The 21472-nt window shown below is 45.0% G+C and overlaps 2 protein-coding genes across 2 annotated transcripts in view; one reads left to right on the forward strand and one right to left on the reverse strand.

Moving 5' to 3' along the window:
- LOC146859258 (uncharacterized) overlaps positions 1-21472 on the forward strand; it is a 400212-nt gene that overhangs the window by 279517 nt on the left and 99223 nt on the right. The window contains exons 21-22 of the mRNA XM_085647151.1: positions 3866-4319; positions 4443-4874. Of these exons, the coding sequence (XP_085503277.1) occupies positions 3866-4319; positions 4443-4874 (886 nt within the window). The remainder of the gene's footprint in view (positions 1-3865; positions 4320-4442; positions 4875-21472) is intronic.
- The window catches only part of LOC146859259 (uncharacterized), a 145555-nt gene that overhangs the window by 109701 nt on the left and 14382 nt on the right, over positions 1-21472 (reverse strand). The window lies entirely within an intron of this gene.

Below are 21472 nucleotides of genomic sequence, written 5' to 3' on the forward strand. Positions count from 1 at the left end.
GGGTCATAGATCCACCTCCCACAAAATTGGAACTAGTGTGTGTACACTCTGGAGGCGGCCTCTACAAAACAAGCATTTGCAATGCAATAGGTCTCGCATTTACGCAAGTTTGAGCCATTGACATTGCAAATAACAATACCTTATATTTTTGATTTGTTTTTAAAACATAAATAAAAGGCATTGTCATTTACAATGCCAATAGCTTAAACTGGTGAGAATGTGAGACCTATTGCATTGCAAATCATTGTTTTCCTACTCAGCAGTCCTGAAATGGGAAATGTTAAAATGTTTCTGATGCACAGGAATCAAACTCCATACGTGCCAGCAATATTTGTCTTTTTACTTTTCAGCAACAACCCCATGCTTTGGGGGCTTGTTGCTAAAAAAAAAAAAAACAACGGAATGCCAAGGGGGTAGGACTTGAAGAGTGCCAAGATCTAAATGACCCCTTACAGCCCCATGCCTCATTTACCTTTAATGTTAAATTATAATCATACCACCTTTTTGAACTTTGTGGTCTGCACTTTCGCACATTAAATGCTTCAGCAACCTCCCAAGTGGCATAAGAAGTACGGAGGTTACATATTAAATATGCTTTGGCTTCTGTATTTTCTCAAAGGTTTTGTTAGGTGGTGAGGTATGGCGGGAGTTTGCATATTCAATACGATTCAGGTGCCATATTTTTGCAAAGGTTTAGTTTGGTGGGTGGGCTGGTCGGACATGGCAGGAAGTTACACTTTGAATGAGTCAGCTGCCATATTTTCTCAACGGTTTAGTTAGGTGGTGGGACATGAAGGGAGGTTGCGTACTGAGTATGAGTCTTGTTTACTTTCACATGCCAGTATCTGCTTCAGAATTACATAGCCAGAGTCCTCAATTGGGATATTTTACATCTTTTCTTTTCAATCTTTTGTTTACCTTCCCTCAGTCTGGACCAGTCCTCTATCTCTAATGTCCGGAGGATTAGGTATATGTATTTTCCTGCTTTCTCTAGCAGTTGCAGATTACGGGATTAAAACAAGTGTGCAAAAGATTGTGTTACTGGACGATGATCAGATTAAGGGATAATCAAAGTGAAAGAGGAGTGGGAATAAAATGAAGAACGACCCCACGTGCATTTGTAGTGTTTGGCTAGGAACATGGTCGTTTGTTGGACAGTCCAGGTAACTTGTATCAAGGTGTTGTTCTCTGGCTCTTCTGCCTGTTTGAGCACGGCTCCTGTCTTTGCCTATAAAGGTTTTTATATTATTTGTCCATAGGGGCTCTTTAATAAGTTCTCGTATATCAATATGGATGAACTTCCTGGTTCAGTGTATGGATTAACCGAGAGGTTACTGTCTGTCTTGGAATGTTACAAGACTTGCTGATATTCAGTCTTTTTTTAATTACAACTTTTTTATTGGAATTTCGCTGTATAAAGTAAACGTAATTGAACCATTAACAGTATCAAATGCTGTTTGTACAGTAGTCCATTTCCGTGCGTCCTCTTAACTTTGCTCCTAAAGTCTTGCTGAGGTCTTTCCCCTGTAGACATAGGTGTGACACGTGTCTGTGTTTTCTTTAGCTGCTGTTTTCATTAGAATGTTCTTTTTGTTTTATTTAGTTACAGTGGTCTGCATAGGGTTCTAGTAACAGGCGATGAACTTCCGCTGAAATGCTCTTACCTGTGTACAGAGTTCCATTCTAGGTGTCTGTGTGGGCACTCGGTGGCACTGTGTGTGTGAGGAAAAGCAGGGAGTTGCTGGCTCCCGAAGATGTTCTGGCGTCACACACCACAACGCATTTTATCTCCCTTGGCAAAGGAATGTAGTTACGCATTCTGCCCTCAGCTGCCTTTGATAATATTTTGGACTTGTATTGTTAAAGTATATCATGAATCTAGTGTTTTTGTTCTTCTGCTTGCTGCCGACCCTTAGCGGGTGGACATCTGAGACAAGCACGTGGAGCAGGTAAACGTTGAGCCCCCCCCCCCCTCCAGGAGGCAGTGTCGGAGTTGGGTCGGCACACTTGCATTAGTACAGCTCTGGGCACGTTCCTCTGTGGGGACCGGTGTTTAATGTCAAGTGCCGTCCAATCGGGGCAGTTGGCCAATTGTGGACGGTTCGTTGGTATATCCTGGCCAAATAAACAAACCCCCATTTCCTGATTGTTGCAAATAAAAAATAAATGCAGTATGACAAATGCAATATTGAAAATTCAGTTAATGTTTGAAATTTGGGGTATATCCTAGGGTACAGGCGGGAACTCATTATATTTCTGTTTTTCATCGTGGAACCAAGAAAATGGCCGTAAACCGTCTCAGACCACGAACAGCTGATCGAAGCGCCAACACAAAAAAGAGATTGAAACTGGTAACTACCTCCAATGTATCCTACTGTGGGGGAAGCAGACTGGGTGTATGTTGTCGGACCTGACAGGCAGTCGCGGCCGAATAACAAAAAGAAAGAGCCCACCAACTAATTGAAGGAGACCATGTAACGCCGCAAGGAAAGGATTCAGTCGGGATGGGCCGGCCAAAAAGGAGACAGGGCGGTAACAAATAAGCCTCATTTCCAATCCGAGGCCAGCGTTTAGCATAAACGATGACGCCAGCCAATCAAAAAGATGAGCGTGGCTTCAAGTCCCCTTCTGAAATGTTATCGATTACTATAGGCCTCGCAGAGTGAGGAGTGCATGCGCGCTCCAACGCTAGGCGAGATCTAAAAATGCTCTGCTGAGCGGTGTGGGCTGCTCGTGAATCTCAAGGCACTCAGCTCTATCTGCTAAAAGGGAAGCAACAGTGTTTAATCTGTGCCGGTGGTTGCAGCTGGTGGGCACCAGTGCTCATTTTGGCGACACAGCTTGCCTTACAGCAAGAGAGAGAAAGCCATAAAAGGGAAGATGAGGAGGAAGAGAAAGCTAGTAAAATACCAAAGAAAAACTAAGAACGCGCGAGAGTGAGGTCGAGATACAAAGTGTGGGTGGTTAGAGGAAGAAACGTGAGGAAGAGTCAATACCTAATGCAGAGCACGGTGTCCGTGAAGCGGGCGCCGCGCTCCTTATTAAAGTAACAAAGTAATAAGAGCGCGGTGTCCCTGAAGCGGGCGCAGCGCTCAGTAATAAAGTTTTAAAAAATAAACAGAGCGCGGTGTCTCTGAATCGGGCACCGTGCTCAACATCAAAGTTTAGCGCAGTGTCCCTAAAGCGGGCGCCACACTCAGCATGCAAGTTAAAGCGGCACAGCGCTCAATAAGAAAAGTGTCCGCCATGGTCCTCACCAGTGTCATTAAACAAAATAGTGCTCACCTACTTATAATGAGGACCGTGTAAAAAGCCAAGTAAAAGGTCCAGTCGTTATGAGCGGTAACAAATGCAGACAAGGCAGTACCAAGGAGGGACTAACAAGCCTATTTACGAATCAGAAGCCAGAATTTTCAAAGACCAATGACAAAAGCCAATAACAAATATGGGCGGAAAGTGGGCTGGGACTACAGTGTATCATGCTCACCCCCCGCCCGCTCCCTCTGCAAACACGACATGGAAATCTGTGACACCATCACCCCTTTTCCCCTGACGTGGCCTTCATCACCGAAACGTGACTCAACTCCTCCTCGAATCCTGACACTGCCCCCCCAATGGCTACAAGATGATACACCAGGACTGCACCAACAAACACGGAGGGGCATTGCAATAATTTTCAAGTAAACCATCCGCTGCACCATCACCAATGACAGCCTGATATTGCTCATAGAACACCTGAACTTCCGACTACATATCGACGATAAGATCACGGTAAGGGGCACCTCACCCACAGACCACCAGGACCATGACCAGTATTCTGCAATGCCATCTGCAACCTCATCGCCCCCCTGGTGTCGACTCTCAGTACTACAGCCTGCTAGGCAATCTCAAGTTCCATGTCGACAACCCCAAAGAAACCAACTCTACCTCCCTCCTGGTGAACCTCAACAACATTGGCTTCACCAAACTAGTCACCGAACCCACGTACAAAGCCAGACACAGACTCAACGCCATCTTCACCTCCAGTGACAGAATAAAATTCACTCATGCCACTATACTCATCTGGACCAATCGCCCCATCGTTTACTTTACCATTTACGACACCCAGTGTACCGCCACCAAACACCACAGCTTCACCCACCGCAACTGGGGCAAGGTCACTGAGATGCAATGGACTCTAGCTCTTAGCACCATACAATCTGAAACCTCAGCAGATGTCGACCGGGCTGTCCAGAACTTCTCCACCAGGATCAACAAATGTGCCAACAAGATCGCCCTGCTGAAACCAGGAAAAAATAAAACTCAAAAACAGCCGGCTGGTACAACCCAGAGCTCAGAACCACCAAGCACAACTGTTACCAACTAGAGAAGAGATGGCGCGTTACCGATGAGGGCCGCACACAAAGCAGCCCTCAGTGACTACCACTGATACATCAATGAAGCCAAAAGAAGATACATCACTGACCGAATCAACACTGCAGCTAACCACACGAAGGAAGACTTCAAAACTGTCAAGGAATTCTCCAACCCGGCAGCCACGGAGACCACCAACCACCTCTCCCAAGAACTCTGTGGAACCCTCTTGGACTACTTCCACAGCAAAATTGCCACCATCTACAACAACTTTGACCTTCAACCCACCACCTTGAGCCTCGACAACTGCAATCAACCAAGCCAAAACACCAGCCAAAGGATAACCACCTGGTCCCTGCTCAGTGCTCAGAGCACCACAACCATCATGTCGGCCATCCACTCCGGGGCACCCATCAATCCCTATCCCCACCATCTCTACAATGTCAGAGCCAAACCAATCAGCACGGAACTCACCAGCATCCTTAACACCTTCATCTCCACAGCAACCTTCCCAGATGGATGTAAACACACAGAGGTTGGACCTCACCTGAGGAAGCCCTCAGCCGAACCCAATGACCTACAAAATTACCGACCGATCTCCCTGATCCACTACCCAGCCAAAGTACTTGAGAAAGCCATTAGCCAACAACTCACTGAATACCTGGAACTACCGTGCCGACCACAGGATCGAGACCGTGCTGATTTCCGCCACAGACGATAGTAGAACCCTCCTCACCCATGGAGAAACTGGGGCCTTGATTCTACACAACCTTTCTATTGCGTTCAACACCTTAACCGACCACATCCTCATCGACAGACTCCACAACATCAGCATAGAGCAAACGCCCTCAAGCGGATCGCCTCATTCCTCTTAGAGTGCACACAGTGCATCAGACTGCATCAGGTACTAACTGTGGCCACACTCGCACAGCGTTACTAACTGGTGTGACATCTACAGGGCAGTGTTCAATGTTATTTGTTGTTGTGTAGAATTATCATCATAATACGCCTCCTCTTCATCATTATTTTTTCCTTCATCCTCGAGAACACATTTCACGCAACCTTTTTAGGTCTCCCCTGGCGAAAGCAGCGCATGCGCTGCTCTCGCCATGGAGAGAACCTTTTGCAATCGATCAAACTTGAATGCATGAGCGTCCAGATGGACAAAGATGGCTGCTTGTGGTGTCTTGTTGACACTTCTGGAATCTAGAACATCTTACGTGTTCGGGATTCCAAAAGAGACAGTTTTGACCCAGGCTCGTTGAAAAGGCGGGTTACCTTTTTCTCTGAAGAATAAACCATCTTCTTACCTTACTTCTAACGTGTAGATGTCACGTTATTACACTTGCGACGATTGGAAAACCAAGAAAGCGAGCCTGAAGTCCTGCCATCAGCAGATCAAGTGACTATTATCCTCTTAGACGTTTTGTCATTGCAGAGTGGTGTACGCGTTCACGACGGACTTCCAGAGACGCGTTTCCTGAAAACCGGAACTCTTGAAAGCATCTGGTGAGGCTGTTGAACATTTTCAACTATTTTCATTCTTGGCGCTGTATCTTCCAATGCGCACGCGCACTCTTGGTGCTCATCGTCATTGAGTATCATGTCATCACGTTAGGCGGCCATATTTTGGGCAATCGGCACGCAACGTGACCGGAATCTTAAAAGAAAATCAATGCGTTAAGTTCTACGCGAGTAGCGCGAACTGGATAACGCGCTTTCTTTATTAACAGTGTTTACTTATGTGAGTTGCGCATCGCTGATGCGCACAGCAAATAATTCAAAGTGACGATTTAATTACTGCCAAACGTCAAGCTGGTTAAATACTTTCTACAATAAGCCTATATGGCATTTACAAGGCTCATTTATTATATATAAACAAGTATCCTTGCTTATAATCCAAGCAATATTATAATTATTATTATTTTTTTCTCTTTTTGGATTTCAATGCACATTTACTTGAAATGACACTGCAGGGCACTAGTTAAAAAACAAAAAAAAGGTACAATCAGTATTCCTTAAATTCATATTGGTTTACCAAATTTGCCCTTACTCAAATGGAAGCTTTCAATGCCCCCACTCCATTTCTGCCATCTCCAGGTGAACCGGTGTTAGAGTGGAAACGCTGGAAAGAAGGGTTTGAAGCCTACATTGAAGCCATAGGTGGAGAAGACTACACTGAAAAAAGAAAACTTGCTATTCTAAAACATTGTCTTGGTGCTGAAGGAAGACATATATTAAGTCATCTACCAACTAGTGCAGATCATTTATCTTCGTCAGAGGATGACATGGATATCTTTCAAGAAGCGATAAAAAAATTGGACAAACGCTACATAAAAAAGTCAACGAAGTAGTGTCACGTCATACATTTCTTAGTAGAGGTCAACTGGTAAATGAATCAATAGATACATTTGTTAATGATTTAAGAATATTAGCATCAAAATGTAATTACTCTACTTTTCATGATCAAATGATTCGAGATCAAATGGTACACAAAGTCGCAAATGTGAGGCTTCAGGAAAAACTACTTGCTGCAGAAGACTTAACCTTGGACAAAGCCCTCGATACTGCTCATCGCTTTGAAGATATGGAACTGGGTTTAAAAGAACTTGCTGAGCAAAAAGCAGCTGAAGTCAACATTGTCAACAAGTCTAATCCTACAGAAACCACTTTGAGTAAAGCAAAACTTAAAACTCAGGGCATTCAAGAAAAAAAAAAAAAAGAGTACGTTTTAAATGTGGTATTCCTGGTCACTTAGCAAACGACAAAAGATGTCCTGCTATTGGTCAAGTGTGCAGATATTGTAAATTGAAAGGTCATTATACAAGGATGTGTAGAAATAAGAGCAGGCTAAGAAACAAAAATGTCGAGCATAAAAGTCATAATGGTGAAAATGTCAAAGAAGTTAAGGATGATATCAATGATGATGAATTTCTTTTAGCTGTTTACGAAGTAAATAGTACCATGAAGGATGCTCCGTTTTGCACCATTGCCATTGGAAATAAGGATGTAAGGGTCAAGGCTGACTCTGGTGCTAGACACACACTCATTGGTGACGAATGGTTAAAAGAATTTCCTGATGTGTGTCTATCACCTCCTGATATTAAATTGGTAGGGTATGGTAGGAAACCTATTGATGTACTAGGATTTTTCACATCTCCTCTCAGCTTTAAAGGTAAAACCATTCACTCCAAAGTGTATGCTGCTAAAGAAGGCTCATGCCTTCTGGGATGGCCCCAACAGAGAGATCTAATGATCACTTTGGATCCTAATCATCCTGAGCAAGTACTAGGATACTCAGATGTAATCTTTCACAATGATATTGATCCTGCATCTGAGTGGGAAAAAAAGGTTTCCAAGTGTATTTTCATCTACAAACTTAGGTCTCCTAAAAGATTTTGTACACAAAATCATTTTAAAGCATGACGCCATACCAAAAGTTCATAGAGTTAGGAACGTGCCTTTACATTTAAGAGAAGCAGTTAAGGATGAACTTAAAAGACTATGTGACCTTGATATCATTGAAGAAATAGAATCATCAATATGGTTAAGTCCAGTTGTGGTCGCACACAAACCTAATGGTAAAGTCAGATTGTGTGTTGACTTGAGGGACCTTAATAATAATGTATGGGTTGACAGGCATCCTCTACCAAATATTGGTGAAATGTTCACAAAATTAAAAGGTGCTTCGATATTTTCTACTCTGGATTTATCCAATGCTTATCACCAAATTGCCCTTCATGAGGAAAGCAAACATCTTACTTCCTTTATTACGTCTGAGGGAGCCTTCAGATACAAGAGAATGCCTTTTGGATTAATTCCTGCATCCTCTGTATTTCAAAGGCTAATGCACAAGTTATTTAAAGACATTGATAACGTACTCTACTTTCAAGATGATATTTTGATTTTTGCTTCTAATTCCACTGAGCATACTGACACTCTACACAAAGTGTTGTGCATTCTTCAAGATAATGGTTTAACTTTGACCAAAGACAAGTGTAAATTTGGTGTATCATCTGTTGATTACCTAGGTCATTCAATTGACAAACATGGTGTCTCACCCAAGCAAAATTTAATCAGAGCCATTGAGCAAGCTCCTAATACTCAAAACAAAGACCAACTCAGATCCTTTTTAGGTCTTGCTGAATACTATGCAAAATGTATACCACTATTTGCTGACAAAACCATACACATGAGAAACCTATTGAAAAAGAACGTTTCGTTTTTATGGGATGACAATTGTGGAAATGAATTCAGGCATCTAAAAAAACAAATTGCCTCTGCACCTGCCTTAGCCACATTCAACACTGCATGTGATTCAATAATTATTTCTGATGCAAGCAATGTTGGATTAGGGGCGCAGTTCTGATGCAAAATCAGGATGGTCATTTGGTCACCATTGGTTTTGCATCTAGACCTTTGAAGGGTGCAGAGTGTAAATATACTACGTTAGAAAAAGAAACTCTTGCTTGTTGGTGGCGTATTGAGTATTTTCGCAAGTATGTGTATGGCACTTTATTCAAAGTCAGATCAGATCATCGACCTTTAGTGGATCTTTTTACAATGAAAGGTTGTGGCCGAGCCACTTCAAGAATTGCTAGATGGCTATATAAATTACAGGACTTTCATTTTAAAGTTGAATATATCCCTGGTGCAAGAAATATTCTTGCAGATTGTTTATCAAGGTTACTGGTAGTTGATGACAATGAAGTTGAAGAAGATGATGATCTGGAAAAGGTAATTTCTATTTGTGAAGTATCGAATGGTTGAATAAAAGAAAAGGAATGGAAATCTGCTTGTGAGAATGACGTTGTACTCAAGAATGTAATGGGGCACATCAAATCGTCATGGCCTAAAAAGATTGATGTGCTGGAGTGTATGCGTCCATTTTTTCAAATTTCTCATGAATTGTCTTTAAATGATGATATTTTAATGAGAGGCTTACAGCTTGTTGTTCCCACTGATTTGCAACAAACCATTTTGGATATGGCTCATGAAGGACATCCTGGTATGACAAGCATGAAACGCAGAATCAGAAGTGAATTTTGGTGGCCAGCTATGTACAAAGCTGTTGAACGCAAGGTCAGGGACTGCATAGAATGCTGTATCAGTGATAAATCCCAGAAAATTGTATCGTATGACCACCTTCCCGTGTCCAGACCATCTCGGGTGTGGGAGTGTGTTTCATTCTCATTGATCTGTTATCTCAATGGCCTGAGGTTAAAATTGTTCCACATATTACCTCGAGAGTAGTCATTCAATTTTTAAATGAAGTGTTTAAAAGGGAGAGTTTCCTTGAATCTCTCATAACTGACAATGGGGTACAGTTGATTTCTACTGAAATGAAAAGCTTCCTTGATAGGCATGGTATCATCCACAAACGTTCTTCCGTCTATTATCGTCAGAGTAATGGGATTGTAGAAAGGTGGATCAAAGTTTTTAAGGAAGGCTTGCAATTAGCTATTTCCAATGGTAAGAATTGTAGTCAAGCCATTAGTGAAGTTCTTTGGAGCTACAGGAATACTCCTAGGAGCATTGGTGATCTTTCCCCTTTTGAGAAGATGAGGGGAAGGAAGTGCATATCCAATTCGAGTCAAGCGTGGATGAGAAATATACTTGTCAATAAGAACGACAATGCTATGTCACAAGAGTGTTTTGATAAAGTTATCAATTCGCCAGTCAAAGTTAATGACTGGGTTCGGGTGAAGAAAGGAAGGTTTGTTAAGTCTGGTGAGTCTCGCTTTTCTCATCCTTTGAAAGTAATTTGTGTTGGTCGTCAGGTTGTCGAATGATCTGATGGAAATGTTTGAAGTTTTTCCAAGTTGGTGACGATTCCTCAGTGGTTGTGGCCTGATAGGGAGGTTTCTGTTTCTAGCGGTTTAACCTCACCCAAAATCTCTTATAACAGAACTATTTGGAGAAAGTCTATTTCGTCAAATGATGGAATTCTGAGCAAATGCCATGTACAAAGATACCGGCAAAGCCCTGTGTGGCATAAGGATTATATAGTAAACAAATGACATTATTTCCTTCTGTATTTCTCATTGTATCTATTCATTTTGGTATTTTGTAAATTTATTTTATTCTCTTATGTATAATTTTGTGCCATGTTTAAGGTTCTGAGCTCATTTGTTTTTATTCATTTTCTAATGTTGTCTCTTAAATGCTTTTCTTTGTTTTCCCGAAGAAGGGGAATGTGTGGTGTCTTGCTGACACTTCTGGAATCTAGAACATCTTACGTGTTCGGGATTCCAGAAGAACCAGTTCTGACCCAGGCTCGTTGAAAAGGCGGGTTACCTTTTTCTCCGAAGAATAAACCATCTTCTTACCTTACTTCTAACGTGTAGATGTCACGTTATTACACTACTCTCGCCATCCACCACACTAAACATGTACGCGTACTGACAAATAAATGCACGCGCATGTGGACAGCCCAACGCCATCTTTGTTTACTTTCATTAGTGTAGGGCTGTGCACACGCGCGCGCATTTTTTTGTCCGAACGCGTGCTTTTCATTGTCATGGCAACTCGTCACGCTGCCTTGTTTTTATAGCGTGAACTTCACCCGAAGGTATCTGGTATCAGAGCGCTTTACATGAACACCAGTTGCGCTACTCAAGGCTGTAACATCCTTTGCTATTTTCCACAGACTGCCCCACACAAGGAGTCTTCAATGTTAGATTAATACGCTACGCAGTTGATTTTTTTTTTTAAGTATTTCTAACTTGTTACAGAATGGCAGATGTGGCCTAGTGGTTACATTACATACTGCAGACCCATGAGCCGTGGGTTAGAATCCCGGCGCCCCACCGTACCCATACTGTGTGATTATTGGCAATTCTTCTGACCTCCCTGTTCCACCCTTCCCTTACATGCCAAAGCGTTGAAGCTCCTAGAAGACGCTTCACTCTGCAGCATGCGCCATACAAGTGAATGATTTGTTCATTAATAAGCAGATTATTCAGAAGATTTTGGGCCGGGATGAGGTTTTGGCAGTGCTGTGTGGTTTCTGACCTCCTGCTTCCACCGCACCCGCCCACTGGGACAGTGAGTTTACGGTGGGACTCTCGGCCTAGTAGCTCAGCCAGGGAGTTGTTTGTGATCCAGAGTTCGCGCCCGCAGTAACGTCATTCGTCGCGCGATCACGTCTTTCTTCTCGCGATCATGCACCGCGAGACAAGTGAAAACAAGATGGCCGCGCCCGCGAGCAACCGCATGGGTAAGTTGGCGAGCCGCGACCATGCAGAAAATACTACGAACGGGTGGGAAAAAAACGTCCGCATCTTCGCGATATTTCCGCGTGTTTGCGGAGATTTTTAACATTTTCGCGATAATTTGCGAAAGTGAATTTCGCAAATTCCGCCCACCCCAAATATTTAACCCATACTAACCAGCAGGCGTGCAACCTTTGTTCCTTAGAAAAAAGGTCTCTCGTTACTGTTGTTCCAGAGATAAGCAGTGATTGCGCCGTGCTACAGACAACTGGTTCTGATTTATTAGTAAAGCCTTCTTATTTAATATTTATGAGACGATCGAGGCTTTAAAATGAGCACGAAGTGTGAAATACAGTAGGAGTAAGCTGAGAAGAAACAACATAGCGCTCTCTACTGTGCATATACCGTAAGTATGCATCCAGGAAATAATCGGCACGCCACGCCGAATTTTTTTTTTTTGAAAAGCAGAGCAGGAACTTGAACAGGTATTCGTTAATTATAACACTGTCATGTTGTAGCCAGACCTATCGCCCTGGAAGATACGTTATCTGGTGCGAATTATTAATATTGGTGTTGTCCGATGGAACATAATAAAAAAAACACGAGCAGCTCGAAAAAAGACAACAAGCGCAAAATCTCGGTCCTCAGAACACCAAGGAAATGGTTGTTTTGTAGCAGCGTCATAGAAATTACATTTTGTCGTGTTGCGATGAAGCACTGTTTACGATTTGGTGACATTTATAAATGACAAAAGTAAATAAAAGAGGGCTGTCAGCGGTGGGATTCAAATCCACGTCATCGAAATGACTGGAGCCTAATTCCAGCGCCTTAGACCACTCGGCCATGATACCATCTGGAAAGCATGGGGACAATCCTTTATATATAGATTATACAATCAAGACGGACAGTGGATAATCCGACGCCATCTTTATTCCAAGCTTCCCATTGTCATGGCAACTCATCACGCTGCCTTGTTTTTTTTTTTGTTTTTTTTTAGTTTTTCAAAAACCTTTATTGAGATATAGTAAATAGACATAGCAGACTGCCATATGCCCCTTATGCAATGGGAGACTTCAGAAAACACGTCTGCTACAGTCCTGCAACTCTCACACAGCCATTTAGCCGACATCCCGGAGGACCGGCGGCATTGCAGTTCTACATAATACAGTTCGGGCTGAAGCATTTCCAACGCATATGGTACGTATACCCCCCCAGCCTACGCCGTGGTATAACCAGCCCACTCATCCAACCTGCAGGCAGTCTGCTCAAGCACTTGAAGTTTCGCTCACCATATCTCAAAACCCAACCCCCCACCCCGTTCGCCATTGTGCCACTGTCTTCACCCGTTTCGTGTGTACTCATGCACACTGTCTCTAACCAGGGCGCCGGACTCCGGCCAGACATCACACCCCATGCCTCCAGGCCTGGCCAATCCCGCGGTTCCAGTGTCCGCTTCGCAAGCACGCCGCAAGGTAGCACGCGCCTCATACAGGGGACACCCCGTCTCTCCTCCCGCCAACCAGTCGCTCTCTCAAACATCACACTATCATCGTAACCTATCTCACCTCTATCGAACTCTAATCCGGTGGCGCACCCTCCACTACCCCACCGCACTCCTCCGGGGCTTCATGCTGCATCTCCTCTCGACCAGTCTCCTCTGAGTCTCTCGCTGTCATGTAAGTGCTGTACAGCGCCCAGAAGTTCTTAGGGCGACTCCTAGGGGGCAGCAGTTCGCTATACGTTTCCGCCTGTGTGCTACAGTACAGCATATCCCTGGCCCATCTTTTCTTAGTGGGAAGAGGCCCTCTCATCCAGCAGGCCGCCACGACTCGTCTCGCAATCAGCAACGCCACGTCTGTCAGTCGTCGCAGCGCCCGCGGAAGCGGCTTGGAGTAGCCCAAAAGCGCTAGAGCTGGGTCAGGGGGGATCTCTCTTTCCAAGATCTGGCTCAACTCACGAAACACCGCCGTCCAGAACCGGGCCACTCCTGGGCAAAGCCAGGCCATGTGTAGGAAGTCAGCCACAAGGGCGTGGCAACGCTCGCATTCCGCCGTGGGGCGCAACCCATATCTATGTAGTCTTTCAGGGGTGTAGTAGACCCGCTGTAAGAACTTAAAGTGTATTAATCGGTGTCGACCGTTCAAAGAGATCTTTTTAGTGCTGGAGCAGCAGTATCTCCACATCTCATCCGAGATGTCCATTTCGAGGTCCGTTTGCCAGGCCCGCCGCGCAGCAGAGCACTGGGGCTCCCTGTGTTGATCCCCGATCTTTTTGAGTATCGAGACCAGCTTGGACGGCGCCGCAGTTTTAATGACATAGGTAAGCTCCGGGATCTCGGGTGGCTCCGCCGCGGTCGGCCTCAGAAGAGACAGCAGTGCGCCCCGAACCCTGTGGAATTGAAAGCGCTGGAGCAATGAGCACCCCGGCTGTGCCGATACAACACTCTCCAGCGTCTTAGCCACGCCGTCTTGGAACAGGTCAGCCATCCTCACTATACCCAAAGCACCCAGGGCCCGCGTCACCCCCGCTTCTCGCAGAGGAGGGAGCCAAACTGCCCACTCCACCCGCATAAGCGGGGAGTATAAGAGAGCACATTCCTGTCGTTTCATAAGCATGTGCCACGCGTGATTAGTAGATCCGAGCGAGTCCAACAGTCCCGCCCTCCGATCTACGGGCTGAAAGATCGTCGCCGGGAGTGGTACCGGATCCGCGAACAAGCGCTCCAGTAGCACATGTGGGACATCTGGGTCAGCGTGTATCCATGAATGCAGATGGGACGCCTGCGCCACCCTGTAATAACTCTCCAGGTCCGGAGCTCCAAGTCCCCCCATCTCGTATGGCAACGTTAGCACTTTCCACTGGACTCTCGGTTGTCTACCACCCCAAGCCAGCCGGATTAGGGTCTGAGTCAGCTGTGCAAAGAAAGACCTGGGCAGCACTATAGGAATGTTGGTAAAGAGGAACAGAAATCGCGGTAGGATGATCATTTTCATAATGGCTATCCTGCCCATCAGCGAGAGGGGTAGCCTGTTCCACTCCTCCACCTCATCCACAAGTTTGGAATAAGCCACCCCGTAGTTTTCCCTCAGCAAGACCTCCGGTTCCCTGTGCAGCCGGATGCCCAGGTAGCGGATTGAGTCTGTCGTCCACTGCAGAGGGTATTCCATAGAGAACGGCAATGTTGCCGGGGTTAGCGGAAATGGCAGCGATTTGTTCCAGTTGACTTTGAGGCCCGACAGCGCCCCAAACCGGACCACCTCCCGCAGGATAGAGGGGAGGTTCTCCTCCGGGTCTCTGATGTACAGTAGCGTGTCGTCCGCATAGGTAGAAATACCAATCTTATAAGAGGGAAAGTTAATGCCCTCGAATCTGTGGTATTCCCTTATTGCGCACGCTAGGGGCTCAGCCACCAGTGCGTAAAGAAGTGGGGAGAGGGGGCAACCCTGCCTGGTCCCTCTAGTGACTGCGAACGGCTCCGTGACACGATCTCCAAGGCGAAGCCGGGCAGTGGGTCTGAAATACAATGCCCCGATCATCTGCAGGAAAGGCTCTCCCAGTCCAAGCTTCCTCAGCACCCGCACCATAAACGGCCACTCCACGGAGTCAAACGCTTTCTCCATATCAAGGAAGAGCGCTATGGCCTTACTCTCTGGGCGCACGTGTTGCATGACGCCAAGGACCGTGCGGATATTGTACGTGAGATTCCTGGATGGGACAAAGCCCGCCTGCTCCGGCGCCACGAGCTCCGGCACCAGTAGCGCCATGCGCGTGGCCAGCACCTTCGCATATATTTTGGCATCAACATTGATCAGTGAGAGTGGCCTATAGGATCCGCACTGATTAGGAGGCTTCCCGGGTTTTAGAATTGTAACCAGCAGGGCCTCTCGCATCGTGTCGGGCATACTGCCTTCGAGGCAAATGTCGTCAAAAAGGGCCATAAGGTGTGGGAGGAGCTGGTCCTGGAAGGCCTTATAAAAGGCCACCGTCAGCCCGTCTGCTCCCGGGGCAGTGCCCGCCCGCATACTTCCCAAAGCCTCCAAGACCTCGTCTTTTTGTATGGGCAGCGCCAAGAATTCCCGCCGCGAGTTGGACAAGAACGGCATTTTGAGGTAACTGAGGTAGTCGTCTATCTCCTCTTCCATGCGCGAGGACTGCGATTTGTACAGTCCAGCGTAATAGGCCCTAAATTCTTCTATGACCCCCTCCTCCTCGGTAATCACATCACCCGAAGCAGTGACAAGCTCATCAATGACCAGGGGTCGCCTAGAATTGCGCAGTATTCCCGCTAGTAAGGATCCCGGGCGCTCACCCTCCCCATATGTGCGGGCTGTGGCATACTTGCCCATGTGTTGCACCTCTCGGTCCGCTTCACTATTGAACTCAGTGACCAGGTGCTGCAGCCTCGTGGCCACCTCAGGGTCCACCGAGGCCCCCTGACTCTCCTCCAGCTGAGCTATCTGCTTCTCCAGGGCCCCGAGCCGCCGCCGGATGGATTTAAGCACTCCCGAATGCTTTGTCATCGCTACTCCACGGATATAGGCCTTGAACGAGTCCCACACTGTTTGGAAACTCTGGACTGTGCCTGCATTGACCTCAAAGAACGTGTCTATTTCGTCCGCCAGTTCCCCACGGAACACGTCGTCCAGCAGCGAATACGGCGGCAGCCGCCACGTGAACGGCGGTACTCGCCGATGCGGAGTGGTCAGGGCCAGCAGCAGAGGAGAGTGGTCCGACAACGTGCGTGGCAACACCTCGCAGTCCGCAACACACGCGAGCAGTGACCGGGACACCAACCAGTAATCTATTCTGGTGTGTACATCGTGGAATGCCGAGTAATGCGTGTAGCCCCCTTTACCCGAGTGACGATGGCGCCAGACGTCGAGCATGTCGAGTCTGATCAGCTCCGCCTGCATGTGTAGGGCGGCGGTCGCTGGGCGACGGGCTGGCCCCGAGGAGCGGTCCAACTCCGGATTGAATGTGAAGTTAAAGTCGCCTCCCCATACCATGCCAGTGGGCGCGTGCAGCCTGCACTGTGCCGCCAGCGCGTCGAAGAAGTCAGGGGAATCATAGTTAGGGCCGTATACATTGACCACAATCAAGTCGTGGCCCTTACCCACGCACCGCGCTATTAAGTAGCGCCCGTCCGGGTCGGAGAGCAGCGACGTCAACCGCAGTTTCGATCGCGGGTTCACCCAGGTAATTACCCCCCTGGAGTGCGATGTAAAGCCTGCTGCCTCGCTGGAACCCACCAGGCCCTTCGCCGCTAACAACTTACTTGTAAGTGGGAGATGTGTCTCCTGGAGCAGTGCCAGGTCAATGTGGTGTCGGTGGAGGTAGTTTAAGACTTTTCTGAGTTTGCGATAGTCATTCAGCCCTCGGACATTCCACGTCAGCGCTCTAAGAGCTTCCCCGCCAGAGTCACCCATTCGTTCATCCGTTCCAGTCATCCCGGTTGCGCATACTAATATCACCTCTGCACTTAGGGCAGCAGGGAGTCCCCTCCCACCCCTCTAGTTCAGACAATCTGAAACAGTCACACACCAGTAAATCAAATGGCTTGCCGCGCAACAGACAGTGCTTATCACAAATGCACAAAGCAGAACTTTCCCCGAACTTCCCAGCCCCCCACCCACAGCCGACCGTCCCCAACCTGGCCAGACAGATCCCTCGTCCCTCCCCCCACCCTACCCCACAACAACAACCATACATAACCATCCCTGAACCAGCCCCCGTGGGAGCCAAGAGAGCTATCAGCACTGGGGCAGGGGCCTCCGTTGAGCAGCTACTCGAAACTCTCAAGAGTCCACCATGTGGCCTTGCCCCCGCCTCTAAGCCCCCAATCTAAGTGCAGCTCGAGCGAATGCTGCCTTGTTTTTATAGCGCGCACTTCACCCGAGGGTATTGGGTATCAGAGCGCTTTATATGAACACCAGTTGCACTACACAAGGCTGTAACTATTCTTGGCCACGCTGCCTTGTTTTAATTCTTTCTTTTCTTCTTCGTGTGCCTGTTTGTCCAGGCGTCGTCCCTTATTTGATGGTCACCTATTGTGCCTTTTTTACGCGTCACGATCAACTTTTACCCCTGTGCCTGCTATAAAAATTGAACCCAAACCAAAAATGAAGGTAGGCCGAAGGCAGTAAAGCTGGGCCTGTAATAAGAGTAAACAACAAGTTTGCTAATACTGCATATAATTTTAACCTCAAAACAACTTAAGAGGGCACATTTTGAGAAGCAACAAAATGCATCGAAGACCTTTCTTTTCGTCGACTCAATCGGTCAATTTTATTTACTTGAAAAATACTTTTTCGACCTTCCATATTACAAAAATCAAAGAAGGTTACACCTCACCACAATGAGACTTTACAAAAAATAATAAATAAACAGCTCTATGTACATTACTAAGACCACAGAAAATATTGCTGGATTTTTTGTTATTAGTGTAGTTTCCTTTGACCAATTCAAAATTCTTGTGGTCGCACAAAAAGGTCTACGCGTTTCGAAACCCCTTAGTTACAGGGTTTCTCATCAGGACCTGTGAATTAAAGTAACAAAAAACCTTTATGAGTAACGGTGGGCGGTCCAACCAATTTTCAAACACCAGCCTTACTACTAACTCATTTACCTTAGTCAAATGGAGAGAAGATCAGCCGATCTTTATTCAAAAACTCTGTGAATAGGAAGAGAAAACAGGACACTAAGCCTAAAAGGAAGTCGACACAACTGGCAAAGTACAGACAAGAATTGAGTGTTACATTCATGCAAGCATTCAAACACTTACATGAGTATTCTTAATTGGAACGAATATTTTCTTTGTGGATACTCCTGAAACTGACGAATATTTTGCCGAATGATCACTCGTGCGCTGTGAAAGAATATAAAAGATATTTACTATATTGGCCAATGTTGTCCGATTTTACAATCAAAATTCATTGAATTTCGGACCTTGACTTTGTACGAAGGGCATAGGAAATTACCCTAGGGCATTCCCATCTTGTGAATTCTGTCGTCACCAATGGTTCCAGGGAAAATTGATGTGTGTTATTTTTAGTCACGTAGTGGTCCGTGGAGCAGAGTAAATCCTTAAAGCTGCAAAGAGTGTTAAGGTCCAATGTTTAGTTTGCGAGGATGGCGGAACGTGAATCGAGATTACAGGTAAATATTCACGAAAAAAGTCATAATATCACCAAGTTTGTGTGAACAAGTTTGAAAGCAGCCAGGAATCTGGGCTTACCTCGTTACTAGTGATGGTTTGCGGAGTCCGTCAAGATGGTGGTGATTTAGATCTTAAACTATCTAGAAGAGAGGCCTTTCTGATATTGAAGTTCAATACAGCTATACATGGACTGAACGAGCTTTCTGAGCTATACAAATTGAGTTAAATGTACTGTTCCATGACCTGGACCATTTTGTCCTCTTAAAGAAAAGATTTCCGCTTATGAGCATAAATGCGCGGATATTTTTCCTTTTCCATTGAAGTATTCACTCTTCGTCTACCCTTGAGCATTCACAAAGGATAATTCAGATTTACCACTGTTCTCAACCATCGTCCTGGAGTGATCACTATAATTTAAATATTACCCGTAGTCACTAACCGATGGGCTTTAGAACACACAGAACTAAGCCTGAACTCTCTGTTTTTTGCCCTCCATCTTGGATCAGGCATTCTAAATAAGTCCATTGTTTGTTTCCGCCAACCGGGATTTAAACAGTGCGATCACGTGTTTGTTACACGTGACTACGATCAGCGTTGACGAACGGACTCCGCAAACCATCACTAGTAACGAGGTAAGCCCAGATTCCTGGCTGCTTTCAAACTTGTTCACACAAACTTGGTGATATTATGACTTTTTTCGTGAAAATTTACCTGTAATCTCGATTCACGTTCCGCCATCCCCGCAAACTAAACATTGGACCTTAACACTCTTTGCAGCTTTAAGGATTTACTCTGCTCCACGGACCACTACGTGACTAAAAATAACGCACATCAATTTTCCCTGGAACCATTGGTGACGACAGAATTCACAAGATGGGAATGCCCTAGGGTAATTTCCTATGCCCTTCGTACAAAGTCAAGGTACGAAATTCAATGAATTTTTATTGTAAAATCGGACAACATTGGCCAATATAGTAAATATCTTTTATATTCTTTCACAGCGCACGAGTGATCATTCGGCAAAATATTCGTCAGTTTCAGGAGTATCCACAAAGAAAATATTCGTTCCAATTAAGAATACTCATGTAAGTGTTTGATGAATGCTTGCATGAATGTAACACTCAATTCTTGTCTGTACTTTGCCAGTTGTGTCGACTTCCTTTTAGGCTTAGTGTCCTGTTTTCTCTTCCTATTCACAGAGTTTTTGAATAAAGATCGGCTGATCTTCTCTCCATTTGACTAAGGTAAATGAGTTAGTAGAAAGGCTGGCGTTTGAAAATTGGTTGGACCGCCCACCGTTACTCATAAAGGTTTTTTGTTACTTTAATTCACAGGTCCTGATGAGAAACCCTGTAACTAAGGGGTTTCGAAACGCGTAGACCTTTTTGTGCGACCACAAGAATTTTGAATTGGTCAAAGGAAACTACACTAAACAAAAAATCCAGCAATATTTTCTGTGGTCTTAGTAATGTACATAGAGCTGTTTATATATTATTTTGTGTAAAGTCTGATTGTAATGAAGGAATGGTTTGTGGTACCAGTGTGTTTGGAGTGAAGAACTGTTGTGTGTCACGAATATTTTGAATGACTGAATTGTGTGTTAAAAGATTGTTTCAAAAATATCTCATTGTGGTGAGGTGTAACCTTCTTTGATTTTTGAAATATGGAAGGTCGATAAAGTATTTTTCAAGTAAATAAAATTGACCGATTGAGTCGACGAAAAGAAAGGTCTTCGATGCATTTTGTTGCTTCTCAAAATGTGCCCTCTTAAGTTGTTTTGAGGTTAAAATTATATGCAGTATTAGCAAACTTGTTGTTTACTCTGCTATAAAAATTGATCATGTTTATTATTAACTTATTTTTTCATTGTAAAGCAGTCAGTGTACCCAGCCACTTTGCTAAAATATTTATTACAAACGCATTTTGTTGGCAGTGATCATATATTTTTTGCTTATGTCAACGGTGTGATTAGAATTATTCGGAAATACAAAGAAAGAAAAAGTTTCTTCTGCGCAAAAGGTCCATTGCAAAAACTGAAGCTCTCTCTGCCAATGACTTCTGCATTTTTTCGCAAGAATAATTGAAACCATTATCTGGAGAGCACAGAATCTTTTTGAAAGCCTGCCAGCTAATTTTCCAGTAACTTCTTCGGCTGTGGCACACAACTCTTCGATCTGAAGTTCAACAATTGCACTTTTAAGAGCTGGCCTCTAATTTGATTTGCAGTTATAAGATTTATATTTGTGATAGGCTCAATGTTTAATTATTGTTTTAATTAGTACAATCTTATTACATAAAAACCTAAGTGTTTACCCATTGAAATTTTACCAAAGCAACACTTTCGTTGTTTCCCTTACTTTTAACTCGGATTCACGCTGTCACCCCTCATTAAAAGCAGTAACACTGGCCTTTGAAAGGGTGTGATTGCCTGCTTTATAAATTTGTTTTTAATATGGCCGTTAACGTCTCCCTGATCCGTGATACAAAATGGCTGACACTGGAGGTCTGTCAAGAATTTCAGAGAAGTACTTGTTCTCGATCCGATGCAGAATGCCCATCCGTCACGGAATTGCCATGTGGACAATGGTCGAGTTATTACCTGCTTTGATTCTCTGAAGGTAAGAGCAGCATAATTTATGTCTTCCATTATTTGCGTGTTCTCTTCTGCCTTGTGGCACAAATCAATCTTATGAACATCGAACAATGAATGATACATGCAATTATTAATGGTAGGTTCTTCTGCAAGTAG

The sequence above is a fragment of the Triturus cristatus genome, chromosome 3_2 (genome assembly GCF_964204655.1).
Source record: "Triturus cristatus chromosome 3_2, aTriCri1.1, whole genome shotgun sequence".
Taxonomy (NCBI): Eukaryota; Metazoa; Chordata; class Amphibia; order Caudata; family Salamandridae; genus Triturus; species Triturus cristatus.